This window comes from Dendrobates tinctorius, unplaced genomic scaffold, assembly GCF_039654945.1.
Source record: "Dendrobates tinctorius isolate UK_male_01 unplaced genomic scaffold, ASM3965494v1 ptg000103l, whole genome shotgun sequence".
Taxonomy (NCBI): Eukaryota; Metazoa; Chordata; class Amphibia; order Anura; family Dendrobatidae; genus Dendrobates; species Dendrobates tinctorius.
Genome location: NW_027361771.1, coordinates 12,572,194 through 12,592,652, shown reverse-complemented (window position 1 = coordinate 12,592,652; position 20,459 = coordinate 12,572,194). Strand labels below are relative to the sequence as shown.

The 20,459-nt window shown below is 43.1% G+C and overlaps 1 protein-coding gene across 3 annotated transcripts in view; it reads left to right on the top strand.

The window, feature by feature from the left end:
* SGSH (N-sulfoglucosamine sulfohydrolase) overlaps positions 1–20,459 on the top strand; it is a 67,348-nt gene that overhangs the window by 25,222 nt on the left and 21,667 nt on the right. The window contains exons 3-7 of one of the 3 annotated variants that reach the window (XM_073588091.1): positions 2,641–2,783; positions 4,073–4,178; positions 4,261–4,411; positions 7,252–7,408; positions 11,546–11,627. In XM_073588091.1, the coding sequence (XP_073444192.1) occupies positions 2,694–2,783; positions 4,073–4,178; positions 4,261–4,411; positions 7,252–7,408; positions 11,546–11,627 (586 nt within the window). In that variant the 5' untranslated portion in view covers positions 2,641–2,693. Of the gene's footprint in view, positions 1–2,640; positions 2,835–4,072; positions 4,179–4,260; positions 4,412–7,251; positions 7,409–11,545; positions 11,628–20,459 lie in introns of all 3 variants that reach the window. The other 2 variants (XM_073588090.1, XM_073588089.1) reach the window with 2 other exon arrangements.

The following is a 20,459-nucleotide window of genomic DNA, read 5'->3' as shown; positions in this document are numbered from 1 at the left end:
GTGTGCCGTACAAGGAATCCAGGATGCAAGATTGTTCTTCTCTCTCACTTTGGCTTGCAGGCCGTTGTATTTGCCACTCATTGCAGATGCATTGTCATAACTTTGACGGCGGCAATTTCCCAGGTCTAGGTCATGTCTCTTCAAAAATTCCAACAAGGCATTGAACATGTCTGCGCGCCATGGCCTTTGTTTGCCATGAATGTTACAAAGCGTTCCACAGGGCCATCTTTCTCCATATGCCTCAATACAAGGGTTAGTTGGTCAACGTGAGCAGCATCGGGTGTGGAGTCCAAAGAGGTGGAGTAGTATTTTGATTTGTTAACTCGAGAAATAATTTCTCTGAGGACTTGTTCGCCCATTACATTGATAATTTCTTCCTTAATTGTAGATTACACGTAGTTTGTATGACCCTTGCCACGATTGGCTTGAGTTTTGATATGCTGTGCAAGAAAGTCGTCGTACTGGGCGATGAGTTCAAGAATGCCCAGAAAGTTTCCATTTCTAGGTGATCCAACCAATTTGTTATCTCCTCTAAATGCTAAGCCTCGTTCGGCAATAAACTGAATAACATTTACTATTCATTTCAATACTGACCTCCAATAATACTCCTGAGCCTCGACCTGTTGTGTTAGCTCCATATCAATTCGCCCAATCGCTTTTAACCTCATATTGAAAGCAATTGTAGAATTCAGATGTTCCGCTGACTGCTGATGACTTTTTATACATTCTTGTGAATGTTTCCTATCACAGAATCCATTAGACGAAAGCTGAGAAGACTCAGATGCTGTAATAAAGCACATCATCAATCTGCACATGAAGCAGTAAATGCATCCTTTAGAAGGAGAGAAGCATAACCAATTCCTCGTTATGATTTCTCCATTATGATTTTGACAACGGAAAAGCCCAAGTGTGCACATTCTTGGAATATTGCGGTCCTTTCTAGGTTGCTGTACCGAATGTGCAATGAACAAACTTTCATCACAGTGCTGGATAGTTGATACAACCCTTTTCAGCCAATCTCGCATCTATTCCGAAATAATGGATGGCCAAAGTCCAATGTCATCGCCCCCTAATGGACCCTCAACTTCACCTTCTTCATAAGATATGCCACTATCCGTCTCCTTTTCTTTGTGTTCTTTAGTTGTACACATTACTACTTCAGCCTTTTCTTTGCCAGGATCAGCAACCATTTCCACTGAAGCATGGTCAGGTTGATCAGATTCCACAAGGTTATTACTCCTTTCCGACACTTGCCTTGAATGAACAGTGAAGTACTCGTCCAATTTTCTTTTCTTCGCTATCTCTTCTGTTGATTTCATTGTTGCTTCTTTTGCCTTACATCTTTTAGAAGCCCCAGACACCCAAATTCTGTGCCTATCTCCTTCACGATTGTCCATGATGGTAATCTAAAAGTAGCAAAATGACCTTGTCAACCCTTGAAGTGCTGAAAGGGAATTAAAGATTAAAATATGTACATATATATGTATGTATATATATTGTGGAAATTTGGGGTGTCTATATTAAAGACTGCTGCTGGGCTCTATATGTCAGAGGCTGCTACTGGGCTGTATATGTATGAGAGGCTTCTGCTGGGCAGTATCGTGGCTCCGCCTCCTTCCTCGAATGTAGCTGAACAAACTCTCATCTGATCTAATCCGAGGGAACGATTATATAGCTGAATAGGTAGTGTGGCGCCCCTATAAGCTTCTGTTGGGATCAGAGAAGGCTGCCACATGCCATAAGCTAAGCATTAGGTACAGGGTACTAAGGAAGTCTGGCTAGCCAGGTCAGTGGTTGCTGAGGCAGGTCAGGTGCCATGACTCTGCCGCTCTGCGCCAACCACTGAGATGTAGGACTGTAGCCAGGTCCCTACACTTTCAATAGTTTCTCTTTTGTTAAATGTTCCTTATCATTAGAAACGGTTCACAGCAAAGAGAGACGTGTATTTTACATGTTTTGAGATATTTATCCCTATATTGGTGGGAGGCCCCCGCTTGGTGAGTGGCCCAGGGCCCCCCCCCCCTAAATCCAGGCCTGGTGTAAGCAGAGTACTAGATGGAATACTGGAGATAGAGAAGACACAGAACCGGGACTAGCAACAGTAGATACTCGTTGCTCGGCACCCTCCCTATGGCGGAGGGGCCAGAAATAGCAATCGGTGCGCTGCCATTGGTTAATTACTCTTTTTGAAAAATGCGCACTGTCTCTCTAAGAGACCTAGAGTCCCTGCTCCTGGCCTAAAGGGCCTGTCACACTAAGCGATATCGCTATAACGTCACTGGTTTTTGTGATGTAGCAGCGATATTGCTAGCGATATCGCTATGTCTGATATTTACCTCCGACCGGCTCCCCCGATGGTTATCGCTGATCGCGCGAGAACGTCCTGGACTGTTTCTCGTCGTCAGCTTCCTGCTGGGGCTTCCTGTGGTGCCGACGAGCGACGCGTGGACGCGGGCGGGAGGACATCAGGATCGCCTCGTCTGACAGGTAAGAAGCGACCCCCGACCCCTGCGATGTCGCTGGGGAGATCTGCCTGTGTGGCAGCTCACTAGCGACCACTTAGCGATGCACCAGCGATCCTGACCGCGTCATATCGCTGGTACATCGCTAAGTGTGACAGTACCTTTAATCTCATACCAGGGGATGTGCTGGCCACAGGCCAGGAAGCAGAGGAAGAAGCAGGACAGCAGGCAATGGATTCAGAGCAAGGGCCCCACCGGCGTCTCTCAGAGGTACGGCCCTCACAGCATGAGGACGGGAGCCCTGTTGGTGGTCTCGCTGAGGTATGGCCACTGCAGCATGAGGACAGGGACCCCGCTGAGGGTCTCGCTGAGGTACGGGCACAGATATAACAGCTTCCACTTTGCAATAATACCACACATAGTACATTTAGGCAAGAAAAAATGTCAAAAAATGACTTCTTGCAACCGTGGCGTCGTAGTACAGAACCACACTGAAGTTCAAGTAAGCTCTTTAGAACAATCCATTCCTTCTTTTGTAGAGCCAGAATACATGGCAAGGAGCTGATTTTATACTGCTACGGTATTGCCACTGAATGATAAAGATAAGTCGTAAATCCTAGAATCATAGAATAGTAGAGTTGGAAGGGACCTCCTGGGCCATCTGTTCCAACCCCCTGCTCAAAGCAGGATTCGCTAAATCATCCCAGTCAGACTTTGATTACTCTGATTAAAATTGACTGGTTGTGTCACGTACACACGTGATGTGGCGTGCGCCTGCAAGGGTTAATTTATCTCCTCTCACTACAGCACTCAACCTCTGTTATTGGCTATAAAGTGAGCATAAATCACACAGCGACACAGACTACACAACAAGCTGCCACCACTCATCAAACAAATGGGGCGATGTGTCCTCAAAATATATACTACGGTCACACTCTCTGAAAGGCTATGGATGCTTTAAAGCGTACAGGGACCAAACGTGTTAAAGATTTAATATAAGGAATACAGTGCTTACATGACAAAATAAAAAGATTAAAAAAAATAAAACTACACACGTTATATATGTTATAAAGTTCAAATGGGAGAAATAACGGAAAATATCTAGCTGTTCTTCTGTTTCCTTGGGGGAAGGAGAAGAGGAATTCTGGCTCACGACCAGCATTGGCTGAACACCATTCTGTAGCCTAGCTTTATGCGCCAGGCTCTGGGCTCGGGTTTGGCCTGAATTGGACTGTTTCCAAATTGTGACTGGACGGTGGGCTAATGTAGGGGCCAGTGCTTTGCATTTCAAACATCCTGTGTCTCTAGCTACTCCCTCCATACATCGAAAATATCTAGCTTGGGTATAATAGGTGTCAGGATTGACCCCTCTGTTCTGTTCTCATTGCACGAAGACCCCTTTGTTTTGAGCTCTTGCAATACTGGTAAATCTAGTTTGACCATTTGGTGTAGGAGCAGTGTGCCAATGGCTGACTCAACCCCATGCAAATACCGTACAGGTTATTTTAAAGAACTATTGTGAGCCATGTCATGGAATACATATTGGACCCTATTGTTTTTTTTCCTTATCCCATTTTATGTTTGTAATGTTGGTTGCACTGTATCTGCAGCACCAGAATGGTATTTATGGGCTCCATCAAGACGTGCATCACTTTAACTCTTTTGATGAAGTCAGGAGTTTGCCATTGCTGCTCCACCAGGCTGGCATACGGACAGGTAAAAACAAACGCAGTCAAATATTGGGCTTTCTTCATGAAAATACTAACTCCTCTGCTAATACTTTTCGTATTTGTTAAAGGTATTATTGGAAAAAAACATGTGGGACCAGAACCTGTTTATCCATTTGACTTTGCATACACGGAAGAGAACAGCTCAGTGCTACAAGTTGGGCGCAACATAACCCGGATTAAATTGTTGGTCAGAAAGTTTTTGCAAAGCAAAGACCAGAGGTGAAAATGAACTGAGTACCCTGGTAATGTTATCTGTGTAAACTTCACCCACACGTAGAGGTAATGCCCTGTGAACTGCAGCCATAGTGCCCCATAAACAGACTGGCAGTGCCCCAATATAATGCCAGCGTCACTGCCCATCTGCCAGAACTACAAAACAATGGTACATGTGCTGATATCAGGGAGGTCACTTAGGCCATGTTACACGGGTTTAGGGCACAGCCCAGCGTGACTCTTCTTCAGGCTTCTACACCTCTTTGACTTTTATAAAGGTAATTAACATACGACCATGATTAAAGAATACTTTTTTTTTATAATTTTGACCATCACTGAATGTTATGAAACATTGCAAATCACACTTTACTTGTGGATTTGCTTTTATTCCTTTAAAAAATTGCATGTAAGGGACTTCCAAACCCATGTTATTCCCCAGTTTATTTGACTGCCTGCATTGATAACAGAATATAGTTATTTGGAGTACAGATGATGGCAGTGAAAGAGTCAGCTCTGCACCTGTGTCTCACTAAGGTCTCATTTACATGTCAGTTTTTCATTTACGAGTTTTTCACGGATAGCACTCGTATCTATGACAGTCTATGGTTCTATTCACATGTCCTATTTTTTTTTTTTTTTCCTCAGACCAAGTGATCCATACAAAATCGCGGAGACATCTCCGATATTGATACAAGCGTCAGATTAAAATCGGCAATGCAAGTCTTTGGGTCCGTGAAAAAATTTGACAGCATTCTGATGACATCCACCTGCTGTCCGTTTTTCACTGATATGAAAAGATTGAGAAACTCTGTCCGTTGTTCTCACTTGTAAAAAAAAAATCTGACATCTGAATGAGGCCTAAGTCTGGGCGCAAGCAGCTGCAAAGCTTTATTATTTTCAGTGCTGGACATATACAGTGCCTTGCGAAAGTATTCGGCTCCCTGGAACTTTTGAACCTTTTCCCACATATCATGCTTCAAACATAAAGATACCAAATGTAAAATTTTTGGTGAAGAATCAACAAGTGGAACACAATTGTGAAGTTGATCGAAATTTATTGGTTATTTTAAATTTTTGTGGAAATTCAAAAACTGAAAAGTGGGGCGTGCAATATTATTCAGCTCCTTTAACTTAATACTTTGTTGCGCCACCTTTTGCTGCGATTACAGCTGCAAGTCACTTGGGGTATGTCTCTATCAGTTTTGTACATCGAGAGACTGAAATTCTTGCCCATTCTTCCTTGGCAAACAGCTCCAGCTCAGTGAGGTTTGATGGAGATCGTTTGTGAACAGCAGTTTTCAGCTCTTTCCACAGATTCTCGATTGGATTCAGGTCTGGACTTTGACTTGGCCATTCTAACACCTGGATACATTTATTTGTGAACCATTCCATTGTAGATTTTGCTTTGTTTGGGATCATTGTCTTGCTGGAAGACAAATCCCAGTCTCAGGTGTTTTGCAGACTCCAACAGGCTTTCTTCAAGAATGGTCCTGTATTTTGCTCCATCCATCTTCCCATCAATTTTAACCATCTTCCCTGTCCCTGCTGAAGAAAAGCAGGCCCAAACCATGATGCTGCCACCACCATGTTTGACAGTGGGGATGGTGTGTTCAGGGTGATAAGCTTTGTTGCCTTTACGCCAAACATATCGTTTGGCATTGTTGCCAAAAAGTTCCATTTTGGTTTCATCTGACCAGAGCACCTTCTTCCACATGTTTGGTGTGTCTCCCAGGTGGCTTGTTGCAAACTTTATATGACAGTTTTTATGGATATCTTTGAGAAATGGCTTTCTTCTTGCCACTCTTCCATAAAGGCCAGATTTGTGCAGTGTACGATTGATTGTTGTCCTATGGACAGACTGTCCCACCTCAGCTGTAGATCTCTGCAGTTCATCCAGAGTGATCATGGGCCTCTTGGCTGCATCTCTGATCAGTCTTCTCCTTGTTTGAGATGAAAGTTTAGAGGGACGGCCGGGTATTGGTAGATTTGCAGTGGTATGATACTCCTTCCATTTCAATATGATCGCTTGCACAGTGCTCCTTGGGATGTCTAAAGTTTTGGAAATAATTTTGTATCCAAATCTGGCTTTAAACTTCTCCACAACAGTATCACGGACCTGCCTGTTGTGTTCCTTGGTCTTCATGATGCTCTCTGTGCATCAAACAGAACCCTGAGACTATCACAGAGCAGGTGCATTTATACGGAGACTTGATTACACACAGGTGGATTATATGTATCATCATTAGTCATTTAGGACAACATTGGATCATTCAGAGATCCACAATGAACTTCTTGAGTGAGTTTGCTGCACTGAAAGTAAAGGGGCCGAATAATATTGCACGCCCCACTTTTCAGTTTTTGAATTTCCACAAAAATTTAAAAGAACCAATAAATTTCTTTCAACTTCACAATTGTGTCCCACTTGTTGTTGATTCTTCACCAAAAATGTACATTTGGTATCTTTATGTTTGAAGCATGATAAGTGGGAAAAGGTTAAAGTTCCAGGGAGCCGAATACTTTCGCAAGGCACTGTATATAGTCCACCATGGAAAATAAAGAAATATATATAATTTTTATATACAAATAAATATATACAAGTATATTTCAATTTAGTTACTCTTTGTAATTAAAAGCACTTTAAAATCCTACTTTTTCTTTTGCTAATATTGACCCCTTTAGAAAGAATTTTCAGTAACACATTTTTTCGTAGTTTCAAGATCAACACATAAATCACTTTTCAACAAATTCCCAGGTTTTCATTTATTTAGAACAAGAATGTATGATAGCATCACTATATGTACGGGAGCACCATGTTAATATATGTTGCTCTCCGCTTCCTCGCACAGACCGTTCTTTCTTTATGTTGCCTTCCATGACCCTCACCGCTGTGGACATTCCCAGCCTCAATACGGCCCTTTCTGTGAGAAGTTTGGAAATGGAGACCCTGGTATGGGAAGAATTCCAGACTGGACACCTCAGTATTATGTACCTGAACAAGTCCAGGTTAGTCCTGCAGTTCATTTTCCTTCTGCTAAATAGCATTTACATAGTGTGTGTCTAGTACATTCGTTACTTCAATGTGTAGATTATATCAGAATATGGGCAAACTACAATGATGGTAATGTACAACTCTGCCTTAAAGGAATTGCGTGAGACCAAAATAAAGGGTCTGTTTATTTCTGCAAGAGCTCCATCCTTTCCATGGAAATAATGGGATCTCAATGGCAGGATGATCTTTTCTTTGTTTGCACTTTAAAAGTGGCTGGAACATAAGCAATGTAACGGTTTTATAAAGATCAAATATAAGATGCTTATGGTTTGTGCGTCAGCTGTTCTAGGCATGTGCCATTGGCTTATTGTGGTGCCTCCCACCATGAATGGCCAAGAGGCATCAGGCAGTCATGGCACATGTACAGAAAAAGAATGGCAGCAATAACCATGTAGTACCTCTTACAGAATCTCTCCAGTGCCCTTCTGCTTCCTTCCTCCTCCTTAAGTACTTAATATACGCGGTTACAGCTGTGACCTTGGCATGCACGGTGCCTTTCTGCCTCCTTCCTCCTCCTTAAGTACTTCATATATGCGGTTACAGCTGTGACCTTGGCATGCACGGTGCCTTCCTGCCTCCTTCCTCCTCCTTAAATACTTCATATATGTGGTTACAGCTGTAACTTTGCATGCACAATGCCCTTCTGCCTCCTTAAATACTTCATATACGTGGTTACAACTGTGACCTTGGCATGCACAATGCCCTTCTTCCTCCTCCTTAAATACTTAATATACGTGGTTATAGCTGTGACCTTGGCATGCACAATGCCCTTCTGCCTCCTCCCTCCTTCATATACGCAGTTACAGCGTATTAAGTCTTGTTTGTCAGAGGGATCAAATACAGTTGTGGCCAAAAGTATTGACACCCCTGCATTTCTGTCAGATAATACTCAGTTTCTTCCTGAAAATGATTGCAAACACAAATTCTTTGGTATTATTATCTTCATTTAATTTGTCTTAAATGAAAAAACACAAAAAGAATTGACCTAAAGCCAAATTGGATATAATTCCACACCAAACATAAAAAAGAGGGTGGACAAAAGTATTGGCACTGTTCGAAAAATCATGTGATGCTTCTCTAATTTGTGTAATTAACAGCACCTGTAACTTACCTGTGTCACCTAACAGGTGTTGGCAATAACTAAATCACACTTGCAGCCAGTTGACATGGATTAAAGTTGACTCAACCTCTGTCCTGTATCCTTTTGTGTACCACATTGAGCATGGAGAAAAGAAAGAAGACCAAAGAACTGTCTGAGGACTTGAGAAACCAAATTGTGAGGAAGCATGAGCAATCTCAAGGCTACAAGTCCATCTCCAAAGACCAGAATGTTCCTGTGTCTACCGTGCGCAGTGTCATCAAGAAGTTTAAAGCCCATGGCACTGTGGCTAACCTCCCTAGATGTGGACGGAAAAGAAAAATTGACAAGAGATTTCAACGGAAGATTGTGCGGATGTTGGATAAAGAACATCGACTAACATCCAAACAAGTTCAAGCTGCCCTGCAGTCCGAGGGTACAACAGTGTCAACCCGTACTATCCGTCGGCGTCTGAATGAAAAGGGACTGTATGGTAGGAGACCCAGGAAGACCCAACTTCTTACCCCGAGACATAAAAAAGTCAGGCTGGAGTTTGCCAAAACTTACCTGAAAAAGCCTAAAACGTTTTGGAAGAATGTTCTATGGCCAGATGAGACAAAAGTAGAGCTTTTTGGGCAAAGGCATCAACATAGAGTTTACAGGAGAAAAAAGAGGCATTCAAAGAAAAGAACACGGTCCCTACAGTCAAACATGACGGAGGTTCCCTGATGTTTTGGGGTTGCTTTGCTGCCTCTGGCACTGGACTGCTTGACCGTGTGTATGGCATTATAAAGTCTGAAGACTACCAACAAATTTTGCAGCATAATGTAGGGACCAGTGTGAGAAAGCTGGGTCTCCCTCAGAGGTCATGGGTCTTCCAGCAGGACAATGACCCAAAACACACTTCAAAAAGCACTAGATAATGGTTTGAGAGAAAGCACTGGAGACTTCTAAGGTGGCCAGCAATGAGTCCAGACCTGAATCCCATAGAACACCTGTGAAGAGATCTAAAAATGGCAGTTTGGAAAAGGCACCCTTCAAATATCAGGGACCTGGAGCAGTTTGCCAAAGAAGAATGGTCTAAAATTCCAGCAGAGCATTGTAAGAAACTCATTGATGGTTACCGGAAGCGGCTGGTCGCAGTTATTTTGGATAAAGGTTGTGCAACCAAGTATTAGGCTGAGGGTGCCAATACTATTGTCTTGCCCATTTTTTGAGTTTTGTGTGAAATGAAACAATGTTTTGCTTTTTGCTTCATTTTCTTTTGTGTTTTTTCATTTAAGACAAATTAAATGAAGATAATAATACCAAAGAATTTGTGTTTGCAATCATTTTCAGGAAGAAACTGAGTATTATCTGACAGAATTGCAGGGGTGTCAATACTTTTGGCCACAACTGTACTTATTTTTCATTCATTGCAAAATGCAAATACATTTATTCAATGTGATTTTCTGGATTTTATTTTTGATATTCTATCTCTGTGATGAATGGAAATGGAGGTACAGATGGTGAAGTGCACATTCATTTATTGAAATTTTTGTGGGATAACTGCCTGCGGAAGTTTCGAAAGGGGCATGACTAAGCGAGTCCCAGACTTCCGAAGTAAGACCCCTCACACAGGGCCAGAATGGAAAGTGCATGAGACGCAAGGTTCTTCCTCCAGTTAGACCCCTTGTTCATGGAAGCTGATTCGACCAAACTTGCGGACAGGCAAGTACTGCAAGTAGCGGAGAACCAGGCAGGAGAGGAGCGGCAGAAGCGGGTAGCAGGCAGCTACTGGCACAGAGAGATGCAGGAGGTGCTGGCGTAGTTTCGGAAGGCGTGGAAAGACACGTAGGACACACTGAGGAGACAAACCAGTATTAGCGAGGTGCAGCAGAGCATTAACATGCAGGTACAGGAGAACTAGCAACAGGAAACAATTGTTGCTCAGGCACCTCCCCAAAGGCAGAGGTGCCTGAAATAGTACGAGATAATCAGCCATTGGCTGAAACCTATTTTTGAAAAAGGCGCACTGTCTCATTAAGAGACCGGGAGTGCGCGTGCGTCCTCAGTGGCGCATCTGGAGACCTGCGGGACGCGCACAACGTCCAGGAAGCAGGAGCAGGCACCAAGGGACAGGAGACCAGGGACCCCGCCGAGCACCGCGCTGAAGTGGCGGCCCTGAGGCAACAGGTGACAGCCGGAGAGCGGACCGGGACGGCGGCGCTACACTCTCAATGTTAAAATTAACCTACCCTTAAAATTATAGATTGTTCATGTCTTTGTCAGTGGGCAAACTTACAAAATCAGCAAGGGATCAAATAATTATTTCCTTCACTGTACTTTTTTAAAAATAAGTCTACAATTGCGGAAGTTTTTCCTTATCAAATATAACGATGAAACTTTTCATATGGAAACAAACTAAAAGGTGTTGTCCCACGAGCAAAGTGCATTTTAATTAATAGATCTTAAAGTAAAACACATAATTTTAAATGGGGCATCACTGGAATAATATAATTTATGTAAGTGCAGTAAAAAATATATGGCCCAATGGACTAAATAAATATGTAACAACAAAGGATAAAAAACATTGAATTAATAATACACATAATAAAGTATGATGCCAACAAAAGTGCCCTCCAAACCCAGTATGATACCCCCACAGTGAATTTCCCCACAGTACCCATCACAAAAACAGTTTGATGACCCTACTGTACCTTCAGGAAAGTATTGCAACCTCAGCACAGTATGATGCACAACTGGGATCCCTACAGAGCGCTCCATACAGTATAGTAGGCCCCACATAGTCCTCCATACAGTATATTGGGCCACACATAGTCCTGTATGCAGTATAATGGGCCCCAAATTGTCCTCTATACAGTATAATGGCCCCACATAGTCCCCACCATCTTGAGACAAATATAATCACCCTGAGAGCCAGATTTGGCCACGGGCCAGAGTTTGACATGTGTTCTCTAGAAGGATAATGTAAAGAAATATATGACTAATAACTCGTATAACTTTATTCTAGGTTCCCTATTTTATTCCGGACACGCTGAGTGCAAGGACTGATCTGGCTGCACAGTACACAACAATTGGCCGGATGGACCAAGGTTAGTTGTGTGCCATGTTTTCTACAAGAATGCAATGATTTGGAAATTTCCTATAGACATATGCATTCATAGTAGAACATAGAACACAGATCAGAAAGTAAAGGTTAGACACGTTTCCATTAGTACTGGTTGTGTACTGCATGTGACAATAATCTGTACTTTTCATGTCTGGCCTGTGGGGTAGAGTAGCAAGACAGATGCCTTTTCTGACAAAGCAAAACATTGAGCTACCTACATCAAGTCTGCCAAAAGCATGTATGAAAATGTTATAGTATAATGAGAACTTTTTGGCCATAATTCCAAAAGGTATGTTTCTCACAAAGCCAAAACTGTGCACCACCAAAAGTATACCATACCGACAATGAAGCATGGTAGAGGTAGGATTTTTCTTTTGGGCTTTTTTTTATGCAGCTGGAACTCAGGCTTTTTCAGGGTGGTGCTAAAAAGCTGAACATGAAGAGAAATTTCACTTTTCAGCACAACAATGAGCCTAAGCATATCTCGAAATCCACCAAAGAATGATCGATAAACAAGATCAAAGTTTTAGCTAGAGTCCATATCTGAGTTCTCTTGAATATTTGTGGAATTACCTGAAGATTACTCTGCACACAAAAGATGCTTTTGCAGTATGACAGATTTAGAGCTACTACAAGGAAGAGTAGGCAAAGATTAGCAAGTCTAGATGTGCCATGCTAATAGATTCCTACTCAAAAAAAAGACCGCTGTCATAAATTCATAGAGTACTTCAACAAAGTATGAGGGTGTGTGCACACGCTGCGGATTCTGCTGCGGATCCGCAGCGGTTTTGGTCCTGCGGGGTGTACAGTACCATTATAATCAATGGAAATAGAAATCCAATGCACACTCTGCGGAATTTTCCGCGCGGATTTGCTGCGGTTTCAAAACCGCAGCATGTCACTTCTTTGTGCGGATTCCGCTCCATGGCAGGTGTTAAACCGCAGGGGAAACCCACAGGCTAAACCGCAGAAAATCTGCAGATAAACTGCGAATTTACACAAATCCGCGCGGAAAATTCCGCAGGATAATCCGCAGCATGTGCACACACCCTTAGTTTACCCTGTTTGCGACATCCGCCGTACATGAATGGAGCAAGTCGAAAACGGGTATATGGAGCAGGCTGACTCAGCAAGCCAGCCCCACACCTGGCAGGTGATGACTGTGTATTACAGCCAAGATCTGCTGCTAGAAATCGAGCAGTGCTTTATTATTTTTCACCACTAAAATAATTTAAAAAAACTGGACATGTTGGGTAGTGCTGTTATCATATTAAGGGCTCATACCCATTTGCGATTAAAAAAAAAAAAACGGTCTGTTTTCTGGATGGAAAAAAACGGACCAAAAATATGCAATTGTCGTGCGATTTGTATGCAATTTTTAATCGCACCATCCGTTTTTCATTCGTATGCAATGCGTTTTTTTAATCAGCAACTATTTTTCTACAGTCATTTACAGGACCATTTACAGTGTTCTATAACACAGAATGGTAATGTATCCGTAAAAAACGGATGCAAAACGGATTGTCCGTTTTTTAATCGCACCCATTGACTTGCATTGGCGATTTTCAAGCGAAAATTGCAGCAAATTGCAGATTTCGGATAGGAAAAAAATTGCAAGTGAGAGGTCACCCATTGAATAACATTGGTCAGAGTGCAATCTGATTTTTAATCAGAGTGCACTCGTCCGAATTTCTCTCCAGTGAGTATGAGCCCTAATGAGGAGACTCATACTGCAAGGTAATTTTTACCACAATATGTACACTATTAAAAATAATTTCCAAACAACAATGTCAGATTTGCGGTTTTTTCACAATGTCACCACACTTTCAATTTTTTCCCATTTTCCTGTACACAATGTGGAAAAATTAATGGTGTCATTCAAAAGTACAACTCGTCCCGCACAAACAAGCCTTCATATGTCTATATGGACAGGAAAATAAAAGAGTTATGCCTCTGGGAATAAGGGGAGGAAAAAATTAAACCAAAAAAAAAATGAAATTTACCACGTAGTGAAGGGGCTAAGGATATACAGTAGAAACTAGAAGTTTACATACACTATATAAAAAGATTCACTTGCATGTTATTCTCAATATCTGACATGAAATTATGATGATCTCTATATATAAAAATGAATGGGTGTGTGTATCACCAACCAATCACGAAGCATCTTTCATTTCACCAGAGCTGTTCAAAAGAAGCTGAGCTGTGATTGATTGCTATGAGCAACAGTTTTCCCACTTGACAACACCTCAGCAGACACTGACATGGTGGGAGAAATCTAGCATCCCCAGGAACATAAGCTCCCAGCCATTGTCTGCCCCCCTGAAAGCAACAGAGAGCACATGACAGAAATGAATCCCCCCTCCCTGCCCATATCCCCATCACACATCCTCCAACCCGTAGGCACATCTTCCCTCTTAAAGTGATCATTGGTATGGAAGTCAGAGCAAATTCATGCAGCGCTTTGGTTTTGACCCCAGGCCTCTCTTAAAGGGATCCCCGGTATGGAAGTTAGGACAGTTCCACTCAGCTCTGTGGTACTGACCCCAGGGTCTCTTAAAGGGATCATTGGTATGGAATTTAGGGCAAATCCACTCTGCGCTTTGGTACTGACCCCAGGCCCTTCTTAAAGGGATCTCCGGTATGGAAGTCAGGGCAAATCCTTCCAGTGCTTTAATTCTGACCCCAGGCCTCTCTTAAAAGGATTCCTGGTATGGAAGTCAGGGCAATTGCCTTCAAATGCTCTGGTACTGACCCCAGGCTCTCTTAAATAGATCTCCTGTATGGAAGTTAGGGCAAATCCCTCGGCACTCTGATTCTGACCCCAGGGTTCTATTAAAGGGATCATTGGTATGCAAGTCAGGGCAAATCCACTCAGCGCTCTGGTTCTGATTCCAGGCTCTCTTAAAAGGATCCCCTGTATGGAAGTTAGGGCAAATCCACTCAGCGCTCTGGTTTTGACACAACTCCCTCTTAAAGGGATTCTCGGTATGGAAGTGAGGGAAAATCCACTCTGCGCTTTGGTACTGACCCCAGGCCTCTCTTAAAGGGATCCCCGTTATGGAAGTAAGGCCGGCGTCACACTAGCGAATAAATTGGATGAATGCAATGCGATACAAAATCGCATTGCATTCGTCCCAATGTTATTCTATGGGGCAGCTCCCATCATCCGATTTATTTATTTATTTATTTATTTTTCGGAACGTTTCCTTGTACTGGCCAATGCAAGTCTATGGGTGCGAGAAAAAAATCGGATTACAAATGGACCACAAGTGTGACTTGCGATAAAATCGCACCCGGTGTCCTTTACAAAAAGCCGGCAATTCATTTAGCAAAACAGTAAAATCACACTGACAGGTTAAATAAAGAAACGAAAGAATAGATATAGACACATACACTGTTTTCCAAATTATTATGCAAAAAATATTTCCTCATATTTTCTCTAAATTACCTATATGAATTGCAGTCATTGTTATTTTCCAGTCATCTACTATTCTAGTATAATTGCAATGTTTTTGAACAAACTGCCTATGAAAACAGTATATTTTTTAAAATAATAAACACTCAAAATACATGTTCCAAATTATTATGCACAGCAGAGTTTTCAACCTTTTTTATTTTGATTTTGAACAAAAAAATGGTCAATTGTGAAATTATAAGCATTATCAGCTTATTACAAAATGAAATCAAACAGTTTTCAAGTCAAAACTTTATTCTAGGGGGCGTGTCCTGGCCATGCAGGAGAGAGGAAGCTGAAAACAGAGGCTCCTGCTCTGGGCCACTTTGAGGCCATATAACAAGCAGCCGCTGCGCTGGAGAGACACCCACATGTCACCTAAGAAGAGGGGAACACAGCCCACGCAGAACCCGGGCGGTGCAGCAGCTCCTTCTGCTGATATAACACGCTTTCTCCGCAGTGCGGGAAAGCAGGCTTCTGGACTGACACCGGCCAAGATGGCGACCGCAGGCAGCGTAGGGACTGGCCCTGGCGCACACATGAGAGAGGGGACGGAGAGGCCAGCGGAGGCTGTGTCAGAACAACTGCAGGGAGCACAGAGGCCCGATCAAAACCTAATTGAGACGGCAGCAGGTACCAACCCTATCCCAAACGCCACTCAGGGATGATACAGCACCTCTGCAGGGGGCTACAGCCTCCCAGATAGCTCCGGGTGTAAAGGAGAACGGAGGAAGCCGGAGAGAGCATGGAGGGAAGGAAGATAAGGCAGCACAGTGGGGAGGGGAATCCCCATCAGGAGAGGACATTGAAACTGAAACCCAGAGTGCAGGAACTAAGGACAGAGAGGGATCACCACAGGCTGAGTGGTATATACATAAGCCTGACACTTCTGGGCCCCCTTGTCCAGCGCCTTTGATAAATAACCAGCCATTAAATGCATATGCAAATTCTTGGACACCCCGTGAGGGAGATGAGGGGTGTGAGGCACATACACTCCCCATGTCTATCAACGTTATGCAGCATGCTGTTAGTATGCCTTTATCTGTAAGAAGAGATGCGCAAGCTCCCTCACAGAAATCTATCCATACCCAACAAGTTCACTCTGGTACAGCAGATAGGGGTGAGCAACCTGAAGGAGTATGGGATGACTTCAAGGCCCGTATTGCCGCTATCCCTTCAAGGGAAGAATTTGAAAGTTTTATTAGTCGGCTGGAAGCCTCCTTTAAAGCTGAGACGGCGGCTATCAGAATTGAGGTCCACCACCTTAATGACAGGGTTACTGAATCTGAATCTGTCACTGACAACATTTCAAGGCGTATAGCTGCAGTGGAAAAGCATGTTGCAGACCAGGCGTCTCATGTTGAACTTGCACTAGATCTCATGGAGGATTTGGAGAATAGAGATCGCAGAAATAATTTAAGAATCAGGGGGTTACCAGAGTCAATTCGGTCAGGAGACCGACATTAAGGGGCTTTTTGAACTCCATCCGTAATATGGAAGATGATACTCCTCTTGAGTTTGACCGAGCGCACAGATCCCTGGGCCCTCCACCACCAAAGGGAGCGAGACCGCGGGATGTTATTTGTCGGATCCACCATTTAAAAGCAAAAGACGAAATCTTCTCAAAAGCCAGACTGTGTGAGCCTCTGTCATTCCAGGGACATCCCATACAAATATTGGCAGACCTTTCTCCACGCACACTCCTGAAACGAAGAGCCCTAAGACCTGTCCTCGATACCCTGCGAGCTCACGAACTCTCCTACTCCTGGGGGTGCCCCTTTCGTCTGCAGGTGAAGAAGGAGGGCCGACTCTTTGTGCTGTCTCATCCCAGAGACATCCCTGACTTTCTTGGCCAACTGGGCATCTCGTCTTCGGGGATCACCGTCTCGGACTGGCCAAACACCCCAGGAGGCCCTGGGGGAGGGTTGCCACCACGGGACCCGAACCGACGGAGGAGACAAAGAAGGGCCCCCCCCCCCCGGAGACGTGACCCAGAGAGATATGCTAAGGGGTCGTCCGGAGATGGATGAATCATTTATTATATGCTTTAGAGGGGTCTCTTCCTGTTCTCACAAGGTTTTATATGTGGGACATTGATATTGGCACCAAGGAGAAATGGAGGTGCGGGTTTGCCTGATTTTAAGACCTACTTCCGGGCTACAGCGTTTGTCCGACTGCTTGATTGGCAGTTCAGATCAAATGTTAAAAAATGGGTGGGGGTCGAGCAGGAGGGCTTGGGGATACCTTTGCATCACCTTCCCTGGATTGATCCAATAACTACTGGAAAGCCAGAAGCCAGCTAGCTCGCCGCCGACACACGCAATATCCGTGCTCTATCAGAATATGATTTTAGAAACAAAAAAGGAAAAATTTTCTTACCAACTAGCTTGGGAGAGAGAGTTGGGTAGAGAATATACAGAGGAGGACTGGAAGGGGAGCTTCTTTTGTACTCACTTCATGTCATCCCCATGTGTAGCGCAGGAAAGAAATTATAAAGTCCTAACAAGGTGGTATTATTGTCCAAGCCAGCTTAGCAAAATTTCCTCTTCATATTCTGATAAGTGTTGGCGCTGCGACGCAGAGACAGGAACCATGCTACATGTCTGGTGGGATTGAGGGAAGATACGCGGTTTTTGGGATAAAGTTTTCAGAAATTATACGTTGATTACAGGTATAACTATTGTGGGGACCCCTGAAGTGGCGCTACTGTCTATGCTCCCAGGTTCTCTGAACCACATTAAAAAAGACATCTTAAGGTTTTGCGCAGCCGCAGCTCGTGCAATTATCCCGAGGCTCTGGAAAACGACAGAACAACCATCTATACGAGACTGGTATGAGAAACTATCTATGATCTTTCGTATGGAAGAGCTGGCAGCTGAATGCTTTAACACACAAGATAAATTCAATGTGACTTGGTGTGAATGGATTGTATTCCGTAATTCCCCTAACTTCCAGAGGTTGTTCATTTGAAGCCATACAGGTTAAAGGGTGGTGTGGGATTTCCCCTTGCCCCGATCCAATCCCCACCCCCCCATCCACTCTCTCTTTTCGTCCCCCCTTTCTCTTCCCCCTTCCCTTATTCCTCCAATTCTCTCTTTTCTCCTTCTTTCGTCAATTCTAACTTTTCTTATACCAACCTTCTTTCTTCTTTTTCCTTCCTTTCTTATACAGTGGGGCAAAAAAGTATTTAGTCAGTCAGCAATAGTGCAAGTTCCACCACTTAAAAAGATGAGAGGCGTCTGTAATTTACATCATAGGTAGACCTCAACTATGGGAGACAAACTGAGAAAAAAAAATCCAGAAAATCACATTGTCTGTTTTTTTTTCATTTTATTTGCATATTATGGTGGAAAATAAGTATTTGGTCAGAAACAAAATTTCATCTCAATACTTTGTGATATATCCTTTGTTGGCAATTACAGAGGTCAAACGTTTTCTGTAAGTCTTCACAAGGTTGCCACACACTGTTGTTGGTATGTTGGCCCATTCCTCCATGCAGATCTCCTCTAGAGCAGTGATGTTTTTGGCTTTTCGCTTGGCAACACGGACTTTCAACTCCCTCCAAAGGTTTTCTATAGGGTTGAGATCTGGAGACTGGCTAGGCCACTCCAGGACCTTGAAATGCTTCTTACGAAGCCACTCCTTCGTTGCCCTGGCGGTGTGCTTTGGATCATTGTCATGTTGAAAGACCCAGCCACGTTTCATATTCAATGCCCTTGCTGATGGAAGGAGGTTTGCACTCAAAATCTCACGATACATGGCCCCATTCATTCTTTCATGTACCCGGATCAGTCGTCCTGGCCCCTTTGCAGAGAAACAGCCCCAAAGCATGATGTTTCCACCACCATGCTTTACAGTAGGTATGGTGTTTGATGGATGCAACTCAGTATTCTTTTTCCTCCAAACACGACAAGTTGTGTTTCTACCAAACAGTTCCAGTTTGGTTTCATCAGACCATAGGACATTCTCCCAAAACTCCTCTGGATCATCCAAATGCTCTCTAGCAAACTTCAGACGGGCCCGGACATGTACAGGCTTAAGCAGTGGGACACGTCTGGCACTGCAGGATCTGAGTCCATGGTGGCGTAGTGTGTTACTTATGGTAGGCCTTGTTACATTGGTCCCAGCTCTCTGCAGTTCATTCACTAGGTCCCCCCGCGTGGTTCTGGGATTTTTGCTCACCGTTCTTGTGATCATTCTGACCCCACGGGGTGGGATTTTGCGTGGAGCACCAGATCGAGGGAGATTATCAGTGGTCTTGTATGTCTTCCATTTTCTAATTATTGCTCCCACAGTTGATTTCTTCACTCCAAGCTGGTTGGCTATTGCAGATTCAGTCTTCCCAGCCTGGTGCAGGGCTACAATTTTGTTTCTGGTGTCCTTTGACAGCTCTTTGGTCTTCACCATAGTGGAGTTTGGAGTCAGACTGTTTGAGGGTGTGCACAGGTGTCTTTTTATACTGATAACAAGTTTAAACAGGTGCCATTACTACAGGTAATGAGTGGAGGAAAGAGGAGACTCTTAAAGAAGAAGTTACAGGTCTGTGAGAGCCAGAAATCTTGATTGCTTGTTTCTGACCAAATACTTATTTTCCACCATAATATGCAAATAAAATGAAAAAAAAAACAGACAATGTGATTTTCTGGATTTTTTTTTTCTCAGTTTGTCTTCCATAGTTGAGGTCTACCTATGTTGTAAATTACAGACGCCTCTCATCTTTTTAAGTGGTGGAACTTGCACTATTGCTGACTGACTAAATACTTTTTTGCCCCACTGTATATATTGCTTCTATACTATCAAATATTGGTAAGATAGGTATTTCTGGACCCGCTCGTCTAGATTACACGAGAAGTTCAATACTTATTCTATTCTATAAGCTTACTAATAGCAAATATACTAGATATGCTTATCCATTTATGTGGTTCATAAAAACAAACAAATATATGGATATTAATATTAATAGAAACACAGAAGGGTCATGTCAATATGAAAAAGAGGATCTTGAAGTGGTACGATGTAATGTAATGCTTCTTCTTTATACTTTTATTAATTGTATATCATATTTCTTTAAATATGAACATTTAATGTTTGTCTTGTCTATACCCTTAAAGGTACTTATAGTGCTAACGGTACTTATTGTATATGATTATTGTACCTTCTGTAATTTAAAATGCAAAACTCAATAACTAAGAGATTTAAAAAAAAAACTTTATTCTAGGTGATGTTACATTTGCACATAGGACCCTCTGTTCGAAAGAAGCTTCTGAACTCTCTCGTCCATTGAATTTGTCAGTTTTTGGATGGTTTGTGCTTCAGTTGTTTTGCATGTGGACAGAATACCCTCCCAGAGCTGTTGCT